Below are 13,445 nucleotides of genomic sequence, written 5' to 3' on the forward strand. Positions count from 1 at the left end.
TTACCTGTGCCACCAGGGAGGCCCGTGATGAGTCTTTAAAGATGTTACTGTGGTGTATGTCATGTAGTGTTTCACCTGTATTTCCCTCTATATATTTTATGGCTTCAGATCTTATGTCGAGTTCTTTAATTCATTTTGAGTTGGTTTTTGTGCATGGTGTGAGGTAGTAGTCAAGCTTCATTCTTTTGCATGTAGCGACCCAGTTTTCCCAGCACCATTTATTGAGCAAACTTTCTTTCCTCCATTGCATATTCTTTGCTCCTTTGTCAAAGATTAGTTGACTGTAAGTCTGTGGGTTTATGTCTGGATTTTCTATTCGGTTCCATTGGTCTGTGTGTGTGTTCTTGTTCCAATAGCATGCAGTTTTGATTATTATGGCTTTGTAGTACACTTTGAAATCTGGGACTGTGATGCCTCCATTTGCTAAAAAAAAAAAAAAAAAGTGTTTTTAATGCCACAAATGGCAATCTGGCCTACCACAGATAGTGTACACAATTTCCAGTATTCCAAACCAAAAGCTACTTGTGAAAGATGGCATCGTCCATTCCACATGAGCCTGGGCCTGGAACTTGTGGCACACCAATAAGTGGTGGATCCAACTAATGGTGGCCACTGGAGGTACTCACAGGTAACACTGGGTAACACCAGAGGCCAGCTCAGATAGCACTGGGAGGCAGTGTTGGATGTTCCAGAAGCAGTGAACAGATATGGTGCCAGAGGACCAAGCACTAGTGCACAGCTCTTTCAGAAGCAGTGCGAGTTGATCAGGTACCAGGTACAGCTCTTTTAGAGTCATCATTCACGGGCCACCTGTGCTAGTCAGGAGGTAATGTCAGAGGTACAAGCAGCAATCAGGCCATAGTTTGAAGGAGAGATCAGATGCAAGGATCTTAACAGGTCTGTCAAGCAAGTCCCATCAGTGAGCTGTATGAAAGTTGGTCTGACATGAAGGTCTCAGAGTCCTTGAAGAGAGAATGTTACAGATACTCTGCCCCTTTAGCGAAGCAGAGGACAAAAAAGCGATACTTCAGGAATGATGAGGTCAGAAAAAGCTTTAATACACATGCATGGGGTCTCAGACCTGGGTTGCCCCTTAAGGTCTGACCATTGGTTTAAAGACAAAGGGTTCCTTTTATAAATGTCTTCACATTTGTTACATTGATAATTGGCAAAACCCTTGGTGGAGAGAAAAGTGAGCAGAGCAGCTTCCCACACAAAGAGTCTTGAAGAGTGGGAGGGGATGCAGCCCTCTGGAGCTTACCCCAAAGAGACAGGCCTGCTCCACTGGTAGTCTGACTTTTTGAAATGCAACTTTGTTTAAATAGGAATGCTGAGACCCTTGCCATGAATCCTAAAAGGGAAAGAGTTTTTTGTTTTTTTTTTATTATTATTATTATTTTTTTTTTTTATAGAGGCATGTTTTATTTATTTATTTATTTATTTGTTTGTTTATACATGCACTGGGTACAGTCAGAAGCGCAGGAGTTTTAAGTAAGCAAACTTGTTAGTTACACCTGCCTTGGAATATCAGTTGCACGCGGCTGAAAGTTCTGCTGGGATCTTTATTATATCCATTTGCTCAATAATAATTAAAATATATATATATATATATATATATATATATATATATATATATATATATTTCATCAAGAAGGTCTTGGAGGCCTGTGTGAAAGATCTTCTCAGGAGAGAGTCTGGCCCAATGTACGTCTGAAACTATCTGAAGGCCTGGCTTCCAAACCTGATTGGTATATTTTCAAAACTGGTCAGGCTTTTAAATCAAAACTTCAGCGGTGTGTGAAAGCCATCCTGCACTGAGGTTGGGTGGTCTCATGCTGGTGGTGGACCCGGCAATGGAGCAGGGCAGACAGGCTCCACTGTATCAGTGGAACAGAAACCCTAGTGGCTCCTCTTATAGGAGGAGCCTTCTCTTTATAGTTCATATTGATGAAAATGAATGAATAATAAAGAAAGCAGATATCCAAGTACTAGAATGCATATTTGAGAAACAGAGCACTGTTAATGTCTTTTGCTTTATATAAACCTCTTATTCAAATCAACTCACCCAAGACAAAACCCTATTCTCACTTCTCTGATAATCCCTTTCCCTTGCTTTGCCTTGGTATGACCATCTATAAATGAATCTCTAACTGATATATTTCGTTTTAATCTATTTATAAACGTCATCTGAATAAATTCTTACTCTGTATATTCTGGTCTGCTGAAATAACCTGTGAATAAATGTTCATATTTACCTGTGTAGTTTTAGCTCATTCATTTTAATTATCTTCAAACTGCTATAACAATATCATAAGCAAAGTGACAAATATCAAACATTTCTCACACTTTTGGAGGCTGGCAGTCCGAGGAGCTGGATGACAGCACGATTGGGTTCTTGTTGAGTGCCCTCCTCATAACTGCCTTCCTACTATGTTATTAACTCTTTCCTGTCTCTTAGAAGGGCACTTAATCCCATCATAAGGGCTCTGCCCTCATTAATGATCGCCCTAAGCCCTACCTTTTACTACTAACCAGTTGGGTATTAGACTTCAACCTGTGAGTTTTGGGGAAACACAAACATAAATTCCTAACATACACTGTTAGCAGTTATTCCATTGTATAAACATTTGAACAACTTAGTTATCTATTCTATTTGACATTTGGGTTATATCCATTTTTTTGTTGTTGCTGTTGTAATACTACATTAAAAATTGTTGTTGTGTCAAGCAACACCACTCAAAGAAACAGGAGTCGTGGAGCAAGCTGTTATAGCAGGATGCTGCTGAGAAGGCAAAATCTGGCCCTTTTATTGATTGAGTGATTTTACAGAGTCAGTTACTCAGAGCAGGAGAACAAAGAGAAAAGTTAGAAGGAAGTGAATGTATGCTTAGATTATCTAGGCTTTTTGGGGTGATGAGTCTGCGGATCCCGATTAGTTTTATGGCCTGTATTTGAAGATGAAATCATGTTTCTGACCCCCACTTGTGGTTCTGATCTTATTAACGACATTTCACTAATCAGTCTCTGGGACACAAAGTTACACATCGTTACACATCAGTCAGTTGTCCCCAGGTGTTTCTGGTCATGCCTCCTGGCATATTCTCATTGTCCCAGGGGATGAAGCATTCTACTGTTGTTTAACTTGAGAGGAACCTTGCAGGGGTGGTAGTTTTGCATTTTTTAAATTTAGGTAATTGATTGACTGGGCTGAATGGACTTTGTACTGCAAAGTCTGAATTGCATAGCCAAAATGGCAGCTCAGCACCCCTTTAAGCCTAGTAGGCCCCCAAAGTGTGGTGTACCCTTGCAAAGTAGATTTACCAAGTTTATGTATCAGGTAGTCGACTTATAAATCACAGTCTCTGTACCTGTTTTGCTTTATGTGAAAGTTTCCATTACTGCACATTTTTCTTAAATATGAAGTTGATAACCTTAGAAATATGACTGCAGAATTGAGGCTACTTGAGGGAAAGAATGGATTGGGGACCAAAGCAAGTCTGGTCAGAAGGAGGATGTCCAGTTAATGCTTAGCCTCCTGCCCACACTTTTGATTTGTTGGGTTAGTGTTGATCTCTGCCTGTTGACTTTGGTCAAGCTGACAAGTGATTCTCAGATTGTAGTTTTCTGTCCTCTGCCTCTCTTTGCCTCCAGGTTATTTGCCTGAGGGGTAAGAAGTGGGTTCTGTGAAAATAAATTCTGAATGGCTGTAAGCTCCTTCCTCAGGCCCTCTCAAGCAGTTCAGCAGATTTGCCTCTCCCTGTCCCTGCCACTGGTTCTCATCTTCAGAGAATGGATATTTAGGGCACTTACAGATCCTCTTATCTTTGTGATAAAATTACAGTTTGCTTAATGTTTGGAGGGGAAAAGATTTTTTTTTTAAAGGTTTATTATTTGTTTATACATACAAGCACTGGGTACACTCAGAAGCGCGGGAGGGTGAGAGAATTCACCAGAGCCAGAGCAGGGAGCAGAGCAGGCAGAAGGACTTCAAAGTACACTGCTGAGGGGAGCAGCGGGCGGCAGGAGAGGTCTGCGCGCCATGTGGGACCCTCCTCCGGTGGCTGGGGAGCAGCCGGGATTGAACCGGCGCTGCAGAGGCTGCGGGCAGCTTCGCAACCCAGCGCTCAACTACTGTGCCACCGGGGAGGCCGTGGAAGGGAAAAGAGTTTATATTGTGTTATCTTCTCTTTAAGAATTTAAATTTCAAGTGTGCTCTGATATTTTATATTCCAGAAAAATATGTTCCTAAAGGGTAGTTTATTTACATGATTTTATTTAACCCTTGTCAGATTACATGAATCTAATTTTATATGGAAAAAGGTCAGACCCAGAGAATCAAGTAACTAGTTAGATGGTAACACTTAACAGCCAGGGTTTGAACCCATTTGTCGGACTGCAAGATCAACAGTCTTTTCACTGTCATTGTGTGTTTAGAAGATTCATTATCAGAATTATAGGTGGCATTGCAGAAGGAAAACTACTGGAAGAATAACAGGTACAATATAACAGGGCTTTGATCTGTCTCCCAATTCCAACACTACTATATATTGCCCTTTATTTCCATATTCCCAATAAGTTAGCCTTGTTCAGTGACCAATACTTTCCATGTCCTTCCATCCTGAATAGCCTCACTGTTTAATCTGCTTAGCCTACTTGTAATTCCCCTATTATCTATGAACTGGTTCACTTTTCTTTCCTTCCCTTCCATTTCTCTTAATTGTAGGGACATCTTTGAAACTATCAAATGTTCCGGTATTCTATTTCATTCTCTCATTTTCACCTTATGTAGCTTTCAGTCTCTCAGCACAGAAACTAATGTACAATTTATGTATTTTTTTCCAGACTGGGAGAGAAGACTCGAAACTGAAGAGTCAACTGCAAAGTCCAAAATTAATGAACATTTGTCCTATGAGGTAACAATGGAAAGGGAAGGTCTCTGGGAGTCAACCGTAGGGGAAACCTGGGAACCTGACAGTTGGGTACAAGGGCAAGAAAAAACCCAGGCTAAACAGCCGGACCAAGTGGCAGTTTCCCATAAGGATGCCCTCACTGAGAGGAAGGTACACAGAGATATTGAATTTGAAAGATGTTTCAGTCAGGGTTCAATTCTTGATACACAACAAAGTATTCCTATGGGGGAAAGTCCCTGTAATTGGAACTCTTACAGAAAAGACACTAAACAAAATTCTGAATTAATTGAAACTCAAAGACTGTTTGTAGCAGAGAAAATATATGAATGTAATGAGTGTGGGAAAGCCTTTGCCCAGAGCTCCTCCCTTCTTAAGCACCAAAGGATTCATACTGGGGAGAAACCTTTTAAGTGTAATATATGTGGGAAACACTTCATTGAACGCTCCTCCCTTACCATACATCAAAGAATTCATACTGGTGAGAAACCTTATAAATGTAACGAATGTGGGAAAACCTTCAGTCAGAGCATGAATCTTACTGTTCATCAAAGAACTCATACCGGAGAGCGGCCCTATCAGTGTAAAGAATGTGGAAAAGCTTTCCACAAGAATTCATCCCTTATTCAACATGAAAGAATTCATACTGGAGAGAAACCCTACAAATGTAATGAATGTGGGAAAGCTTTTACCCAAAGCATGAATCTTACAGTTCATCAAAGAACTCATACAGGAGAAAAACCCTATGAATGTAATGAATGTGGAAAAGCCTTTAGTCAAAGTATGCATCTTATTGTACATCAGAGAAGCCACACTGGAGAAAAACCCTATGAGTGTAATGAATGTGGAAAGGCCTTTAGTAAGAGCTCAACTCTTACCCTACATCAGCGAAATCACACTGGAGAAAAACCCTACAAATGTAACAAATGTGGGAAATCCTTTAGCCAAAGTACATACCTTATAGAACATCAGAGACTTCATTCTGGAGTAAAACCTTTTGAATGTAATCAGTGTGGAAAAGCTTTCAGTAAGAATTCATCTCTTACCCAACATCGAAGAATTCATACTGGAGAAAAACCTTATGAATGTATAGTATGTGGAAAACATTTCACTGGGCGATCATCCCTTACTGTACACCAGGTTATTCACACTGGAGAAAAACCTTATGAATGCAATGAATGTGGAAAGGCCTTCAGCCAGAGTGCATACCTTATTGAGCATCAACGAATTCACACTGGTGAGAAACCTTATGAATGTGGCCAGTGTGGAAAAGCCTTCATTAAGAATTCATCCCTTATAGTGCACCAGAGGACTCATACAGGAGAGAAACCCTATCAGTGTAATGAATGTGGAAAAGCTTTCAGTCGGAGCACAAACCTTACACGACATCAAAGAACTCATACATAAGGAAAGTTTTCTTTGGTCTTCTCACCATGTTTAACTCTTTGGTGATAACCAGATAAATAATACAATATAGAAACAATAAATGTAGCAATTATAGGAATCTTTTAGTTGAAGTACAGTATACCAGGCCAGATAATACAGACCACTGTAGAGAAACCATATAAAAGTGGCAAAATCTTGACTAAAAAAGTAAAGCTTCATTTTAGGAGGTTTAAGTAGCTGATGTTCTGAACAGTAAAATTTCATGCTAAAGATAAGTTCTATTATCTGTGGATTCTCCTTTGGACATCAGAAATCACACAGGAGAGGAAATATGAGAGTGACTAACTGGACATCCCAGAGACCTGGTATGTTGTCCTGATCTGCCCCTAACTTGGACAAGTCACCTACCTTCACCAGGTCAGTTTCCCTTGTTTGGTAAAAAGGATTTTTATTTTAGAAGGACTGCACAATCCCTAGTAGCTCTAGAATGCTACAAACCTATAAATAGAATGAGTGCTGGGAACTCCTTGATCATTTACCATGTTATGTATTATCTAGATACCCTGTGCCACTACCTGTTTTTCCTGACTGCTTTGAGTCAAAATTTTCTACATATGCCAATTCCTGTGATTCTTCCATGTCCCATCTCTCCCCCTGCATTGTTCTTTTCTCCTCTAACATAGAATCTCCTTGCTAGCAAGTGATGGAATAATTGTACAAATCTTAATATACCAGCAAGCTGTTTTGAGTTCTCAATTAGTAGTCATAAACTGTTGTTAAATAAGCTGAGTATTTGGAAAACAACATGATTTTAATATAATCTTGACATAGGAATCAAATACCTATCTTTGTATCATATTCTAATGTCAAAATGGAACGAAGGCTGAACAGTAATAGACATGAAAATTTGACATTAATAAGATCTTTGAAACTCAAAATATCAAAACAGTCATGGGGAGATTTTTGGATCTGTAGTTATGATAGTAGTTAAGACAATTTCATCTATTTTACAAACTAATAAAGTGCTAAATTATCTGCTTGACATGATTAGAAAACCAAAATGAATAAGATTTTTTTTTTTTTTTTTTGTTCTCCAAGGGATAAACTAAGAAAATGGCAGTGGGATGGGAGAGGAAAGGAAGAATTCAAGCAACAGTGGAGTCGAGATAATGGTTGGAAATGATTAAATGCAGACACTTGAATGAGAAGAAAGAGGCTAGAATGACCTGAATTTATGTGGGCAGATGGGGTGCCATAATTAAAAACAAAATTGTCAAATTTTGTGGGACAATGATGAGTTCAGGGCATTTTGATGAATCTATGCATATCCAAGTAATGAATCCAGGAAGGTCTGGCATTAAGCAGAAATGGAATCAGTGCTGAAAGACTTGCCAAAAGAAAAATGAAAACCAGAAAAATCAAGAGGTGGTAGCACAAAAATTAAAAGGAAGTTTTAATGTAGGGATAAGAACAGTTAATATTTCCAATTGCTAATATGAAAGATTAAGTAAAAATAGAAATATGGCCTTTAGTCTTATTGATAACCTAAATTTTAGTGGGTTGAAGAGTGAGTTAAGTGTCAAAAAAATACTTAATGGCTGGACTGAGAAAGGAGATATTAGATAACTAGGGGAAAGTGGGTTTGAGATAATATATCTCTATTTGAACTTTGACTACAAATAAAGTCCCCTGAACAATGGCTTACAAGCAAGCAGGGATTTATTTTTTCTCATATAACAAATCTGGAGGTAGTGGGCATTGGTTCATAGACAAAATAGTTCAATGCCTTTGGTTTCATGGATTTTCCAGCATGGTCATGATGGCTGCCATAGCTTCAGGTAAGATAACTTGTATTCACAGCAGATAGGTAGGGGATGGGTAGCAGCAGCAACACCTAAGCCTTCTATCAGAATTGGTTTTCTCAGCAACCCATCAGATGACCTGCTTATATCTTGTTGACCAAAGCTGTGTTTCAAAGACAATAGGAGTAAAGGAGGCTAAGAAAATGAATATTTTAGCTCTTCTAGACTCTAGAGTGGAAGTAATGTTGCATGGAAAGGGGCCCTTGAGAAAGATGTTGATTTAATCAACCAAAAATCTGCAAATATGTTTGCTTGCAGAACTGAGTGTGTTTGTCACTGAAAAGAGGTGTTCGTGTGAGAGTCTGTGGGTGCAAAAGGAGGGTGTGTGCCGCTCAAGGTGGAAAAAATAAGATTTGGGGGCCTCCCCAGTGGCCCAGTGGGTTGAGCGACACGCTGTGAAGCTGTCTGCAGCCTCTGCAGTGCAGGTTTGATTCCCAGCCGGCCAGGGAGAAACCCACATGGCGCAGCAGACCTCTCCTGTCTCGCCCGCTGCTCCCCTCAGCAGTGTCTATGGTCTCTCTGCCTGTTCTGCTCCCCGCTCTGCCTCTGGTGTATTCTCTCACCCTCCCACACCTCTGAGCTATACCCCAGTTCTTGTATAAATAAATCTTTTTTAAAAAATAAGATTTTGTGTACTGGTAGACGCTACAGGGATTTTTTTTCACTAGGAAGAAGGAAAAGCCCTTGGGAAAACATGAATTAAGAAATGATAAGTGCAGAGGATACCTGTGGGTGGCAGTGAAGATCTCTGTGGACTCCCAGTACTTGGCCATTGGGAAATTCACTCTTTTTGGACTGTGACCTTTATAAAGTCTAACTCTTGGAGTTGCCACAGGCAAAGACGGGGAATAGAACATATCTTCACATGATCCCTCTGGATCCTCAGAAACAGATTTTTAATATTTCTCTCATGCACTTTCCTCATTTCCCTTCACATATTTCTTTTTCTAAAAGAGTAAAGAGATGAGACAGAATATAGATGAAAACAAAGACAGCAGTAACATAAAGGCTCAAAAGGAAGCACAGAAAAAAGGAGAGAGGAAGAATGGAGTTACTGACACCTGAGGTGGATACAAGAACAAAATTGGTAAAGCAACCAGTAGAGGGAGTACCAGGAGAAATGGGTCAAATAAATGGAGGCCTTACTACATTATTCAGGAATTCTGGAAGGCCTAATTAGGCCCTTGCATGTCAGCCCTCAGCCATTCTGGGGAACAAGAAATGAGGACAACCTTGGCACCTTTGCTCTGTCAGCAGAGTGAGGACTCCTGGTTTCACTTACTAGACGAGATTTTGGGCAAGGCACTGAACATACTGGTGCCTAAGTTTTCTCAGTTAATAGTTCAAACCACATAGCTTTGGATTACATTAGATAATTATAAAAATGCCCATCAATAGTTGGTGCTCAAGTAGTAGTATCCTCATAATCTTGAAAATATAACACTATGTAAATTCCTTAGCATAGTATCTAGAACCCATGGTTATCTTAGAATCACTTCGGCTCTCAAAGCAAATGCCTTGTAGCAAAGTTCAGTCACTGTGAAAATCAGAGACTGCTGTAACAGCCTCCTTATGGGTTCCCCTGTAGTGTGCTCAGCCATGCCACTTTTGCTCAAACTCCTTCAGTGGTTTCCCTTCACATACAATAAACCCAAATTTCCTACTCTGGCCTTCAAAACCTGTATTTACCATTCCAAACTCCTCTCCCTCCCCCTCCCCCTTGTTCACCATGTTCTCTGTAGTCAGACTGGGCATGCTAAGCCTCAAACCAATCACACTTCTTGCCCTGGATGGCATTTCTGTTCCCTCTCTTCTCCAGATAGTCACATGGTTTCTTCTCTCACTTTATCCAAATCTGCGCGAATGTTATCACTTCAAAGAATTTCCCAAAACACTGTTAAATAATCCCCAGCCCATTTTACATTCTAAACCAAAATTTTTACTGACTACCTCCTCTAGTGGAATTAAGCCTGCAAAATGAGGCGTTTCCACTGCTACTGCTCTGGCCCCCAGAACAATGACACATGCATTCAAACTTGTCTGTAGAGCGCAATTCTCAATAAAATCCAAAACACAATGCTGTAGTGTCTCATACGTGAAGTCACTGACTGCTTCCTGCGAGGTGGCCAACAGTTCCCTGACAAACTCAGGTCAGTCTTGGCTTTTACTCACCACCAACAGTTCAGTACTCTCCTCCCGAGCTCCGTGAAAACGTACTCAAAGTCAGCTATCTCCAGTTAGATATTTCCACCCATGACTTTGTCCTTGCTCACTACAGCAAAATTCTGGCCATAAAAACCAACATCACTTTCTCTAAAGTCCACCCAACTGTGCGAGATACAGCCTACCTTGGCGTCCAGGCTCCTTCAGTAGGTGCCCCTTACTCTCCCCGGCGCTTCTCGGGCGCCAAGTCCCGGCTCCCGAGACTACCACCCGCCTCCCAGCCTCCACCCACTGCCCTGAAGAGCCGGCAGCCTCCTCAAGACAGCTGTCTGCCCCACGCCTCCGTCCTCCCCGCCCCGCGCCCCACTTCTCGCCCGCCCGCCGCCCGGACCCTCTTGCGGGACCAGGCCATTAGGACGCTCCATCTCCTCCGGCCGAGGCACAGTCAGTCCCACCGCTTTCTAAAGTCTTTGGGCGCCTAGTCCGCCCTCAGAGGCTGTCCCTGGCCCGCTTTCTCTAGAAATCAGGAGCCCCTCCCCCAGACCAACCTCCCTCATCCCACCGTTAACTCGTCGCTGTTCTGTTACCTCCCTGGACATCATTTCAAGGCCAATACCGAGTCAGAGTGTAACCCGAACGGAACCATAGCCCCCGGTGCAGGTTAGCGCACCCCGGATTAGTTACCGGAGGGAACAGTTAGGCCCCACCCCGCTAAGGCCCCCGGGAAATGTAGTTTCGGCTTCGAAAGCCGCTAAGCGTGGGGTGGAAGGGCAGAGCTCTGTCGGCGCATGAGCACAATATCACTTCCCCGCCCGGCGAGTGCGGGCGCTGGCTTGGGATTCGCCCTGTTCTGGGTAGCCCGGGAAGCTGAAGTGCGGCAGCCTCCGCCCTGTATGGGATTCGGCTTAACGGTTCCCCGGGCAACGCGCAAGCGCAATTCAGACCTGGTGCTGCTGACTCCTGCTTATTGTGTTCTGCCTGCGATGTGGCGCTTGCGATCTCTCGCCGTGAGCGGAGGCTCCTCGGAGGGCAATCCAGGGGTGACCAGGCATGGTGGCCAGGGCTGCGTCGGGAGTGTGGGGGCGGCTGTGGGGTGGTCGGGCACGGGGAGTAGGGTGCAGAGAAAGCGGAGTGGGTCCGGTGTGAGCCCATTCTGGAGGATGCTGATCCGATGTCCCAAACTTCCCGAAACGTATGGCCGAGGTGTGATTCTAGCGAGAAGGGAAGTCAGCCAGAAGTGGACTCTTGGGTTGGGGTAGTTATCTGTGAGTGCATGAAAAGGAGGGCCTCTGGCATGTGTCTTGGATCAACCCCAGGAAAATCGTCTGCTCTCCGGGGTTAGAAGCTCCGCTGTCGCTCCGCGCTCCGCGTTCGCCGAACTCTGAGGTGGGGGCAGCTGCCGCGCAGTCCTTGCAGCGGGTCACCAGTGACCTGGCAGGGTGGCAGAGCGCAGGAGGTTGGGTAGTGTAGACAGAATAAGATTCCTAGCCCCTCTCCCCCCGCCCCTCACCAAATACACTGGTGCTTTCTCGCCCACCTTTGACTCCTGGTCACCCACACTGGGGCCCAGAGGAGAGCCCTGAGGCCAGAGAATAGGTTGACCTGAGACACTTCAACAAGGAAAATCCAGCCTTCTTAGCTTCCTTTTTGAGGGGGAAGAAGATGCCATTTCTTCCCTACTCCTACACTCCCCTCCTAGCTGTAGGCAGCCGCCCAGGGGTGGAGATATGAGGGTGTTGGTGGGGAGGAGATAGTGCTTTTTAGATAAATTTCTCCGCTTAACTTAAGGACAAATGCCAGAGGGTAGCTAGAAAGCTGAGAATTAGTGTTGGAAGTAGCTTTCTGCCAAAGTAGTAGCTTGTGAACAATGTCCACAATAGTGGAGGTCAGCAGAAATACCTTCAGAAGCAAAGAGAGAATTGAGTGGCAAGTAAGACTAAGAATTTGCTGCTTGGGGTATTGTGGTACTTTCAGATGTAATTGCTCACAGCCTAACTGGAAGGCTTTCAGAACTGAGCCAGTCTTCTCATAACAGGTGTGTAGAAGTTTCCAGCCGGAGGAGTCCTGCTCTCTCTGTCTCTGAAAGGGCTCATCAGAGAAGGAATGGCTGTCAGGCACCTGCCAATCGTGGTTCAGGTGAGTGGGGGCTTACTGTCGAGTTCCTCGCCCCCCCAGATTACCTTAGATGATTTGACTCTAAAGGTGTGAGGAGTGTGGGCATGTGTCTTTCCCCTGACCAGGAGCTTTTCTCCTAATCCATCTCACTTAGACACCTCACCTGATTGCTTCTTTCTTCTCACCTCCCTCCCCCATATTGGATCATCCTACTGCATGTTGGAGCCAGGCAACTTGCTAAAGGTCACCTAAGTGACACAACTGACTGGAACCCAGGCAGCTTCAAAATGAAAACCTGTACTCTTTCTACTACCAAGTAAAATCAAGACTCTAGGGTGGGAAAGGCAGGAGTTAAAAGAGAGAAATTAGAACTCTTTCTTGGAGGGTGGGGTTTCTGGACACTTTTCCTTGTAATGACATTTGACCCCAGTGAGATCATTCAAAAGATATGTTTCCTAGAGCTTCCATATGATCCAGCAATTCCACTCCTAGGTATTTACCCAAAGGATACAGAAACATCAATTCCAAAGAACACCTGCACACCTATGTTTATAGCAGCACTGTTTACAATAGCTAAGCTTTGGAAACAGACCAAATGCCCAAAAATAGATGACTGGATCAAGAAGATGTGGTACATATATACCATGGAATATTACTCAGCATTCAAAAAAGATAAACACATGCAATTTGCAGCAACATGGATGGCGCTGGAAGGGATCATGCTCAGTGAAATAAGCCAAAAAGAAAAAGAAAAATACCGGATGGTCTCACTCATAGCAGGAATCTAGAAAACTTAAATAAGGGACCAGGAAAATGAATATAAGAAAGTGAAAATCAAAATCAACAAAAAACTATGAACCAGAGACACTTTTTGGGGGGTGGGGGGGCGGGAGGGGAGGGATTGGGGTCAGAATGGGGGGGTTGCAATTGTATGGGGAATATAAAAATAAAATTTATTTTATAAAAAAAAAACAAAAAAAAAAAACAAAAGATATGTTTCCAATTTCAATAA

The 13,445-nt window shown here is 42.9% G+C and overlaps 2 protein-coding genes and 1 long non-coding RNA gene across 4 annotated transcripts in view; 2 read left to right on the plus strand and 1 right to left on the minus strand.

Annotated features, from left to right (window-relative positions):
* Window positions 1-4,881: 4,881 nt before the first annotated feature.
* ZNF454 (zinc finger protein 454) overlaps window positions 4,882-13,445 on the plus strand; it is a 31,215-nt gene continuing 22,651 nt past the window's right edge. Inside the window, exons 1-2 of one of the 2 annotated variants that reach the window (XM_037501300.2) lie at window positions 4,882-4,913; window positions 12,354-12,454. In XM_037501300.2, coding sequence (XP_037357197.1) covers window positions 12,422-12,454 — 33 coding nt within the window. In that variant the 5' untranslated portion in view covers window positions 4,882-4,913; window positions 12,354-12,421. Of the gene's footprint in view, window positions 4,914-6,677; window positions 6,711-12,353; window positions 12,455-13,445 lie in introns of those variants that run through there. The other variant, XM_037501299.2, reaches the window with a different exon arrangement.
* ZFP2 (ZFP2 zinc finger protein) lies at window positions 4,907-6,816 on the plus strand. Its single transcript, XM_037501301.2, has one exon. The coding sequence runs from the start codon at window positions 4,920-4,922 to the stop codon at window positions 6,312-6,314; it is 1,395 nt and encodes a 464-aa protein (XP_037357198.1). The 5' UTR covers window positions 4,907-4,919; the 3' UTR covers window positions 6,315-6,816.
* On the minus strand, window positions 7,370-11,116 carry LOC129145173 (uncharacterized). The gene is made up of 3 exons (XR_008550351.1): window positions 10,906-11,116; window positions 8,882-9,102; window positions 7,370-8,258 (listed from the first exon to the last, which is right to left on the minus strand). It is a non-coding gene; the product is annotated as an uncharacterized LOC129145173 (long non-coding RNA).

The sequence above is a fragment of the Talpa occidentalis genome, unplaced genomic scaffold, assembly GCF_014898055.3.
Source record: "Talpa occidentalis isolate TD23 unplaced genomic scaffold, MPIMG_talOcc4v2.1 talOcc4.9, whole genome shotgun sequence".
In the NCBI taxonomy this organism is placed as follows: domain Eukaryota; kingdom Metazoa; phylum Chordata; class Mammalia; order Eulipotyphla; family Talpidae; genus Talpa; species Talpa occidentalis.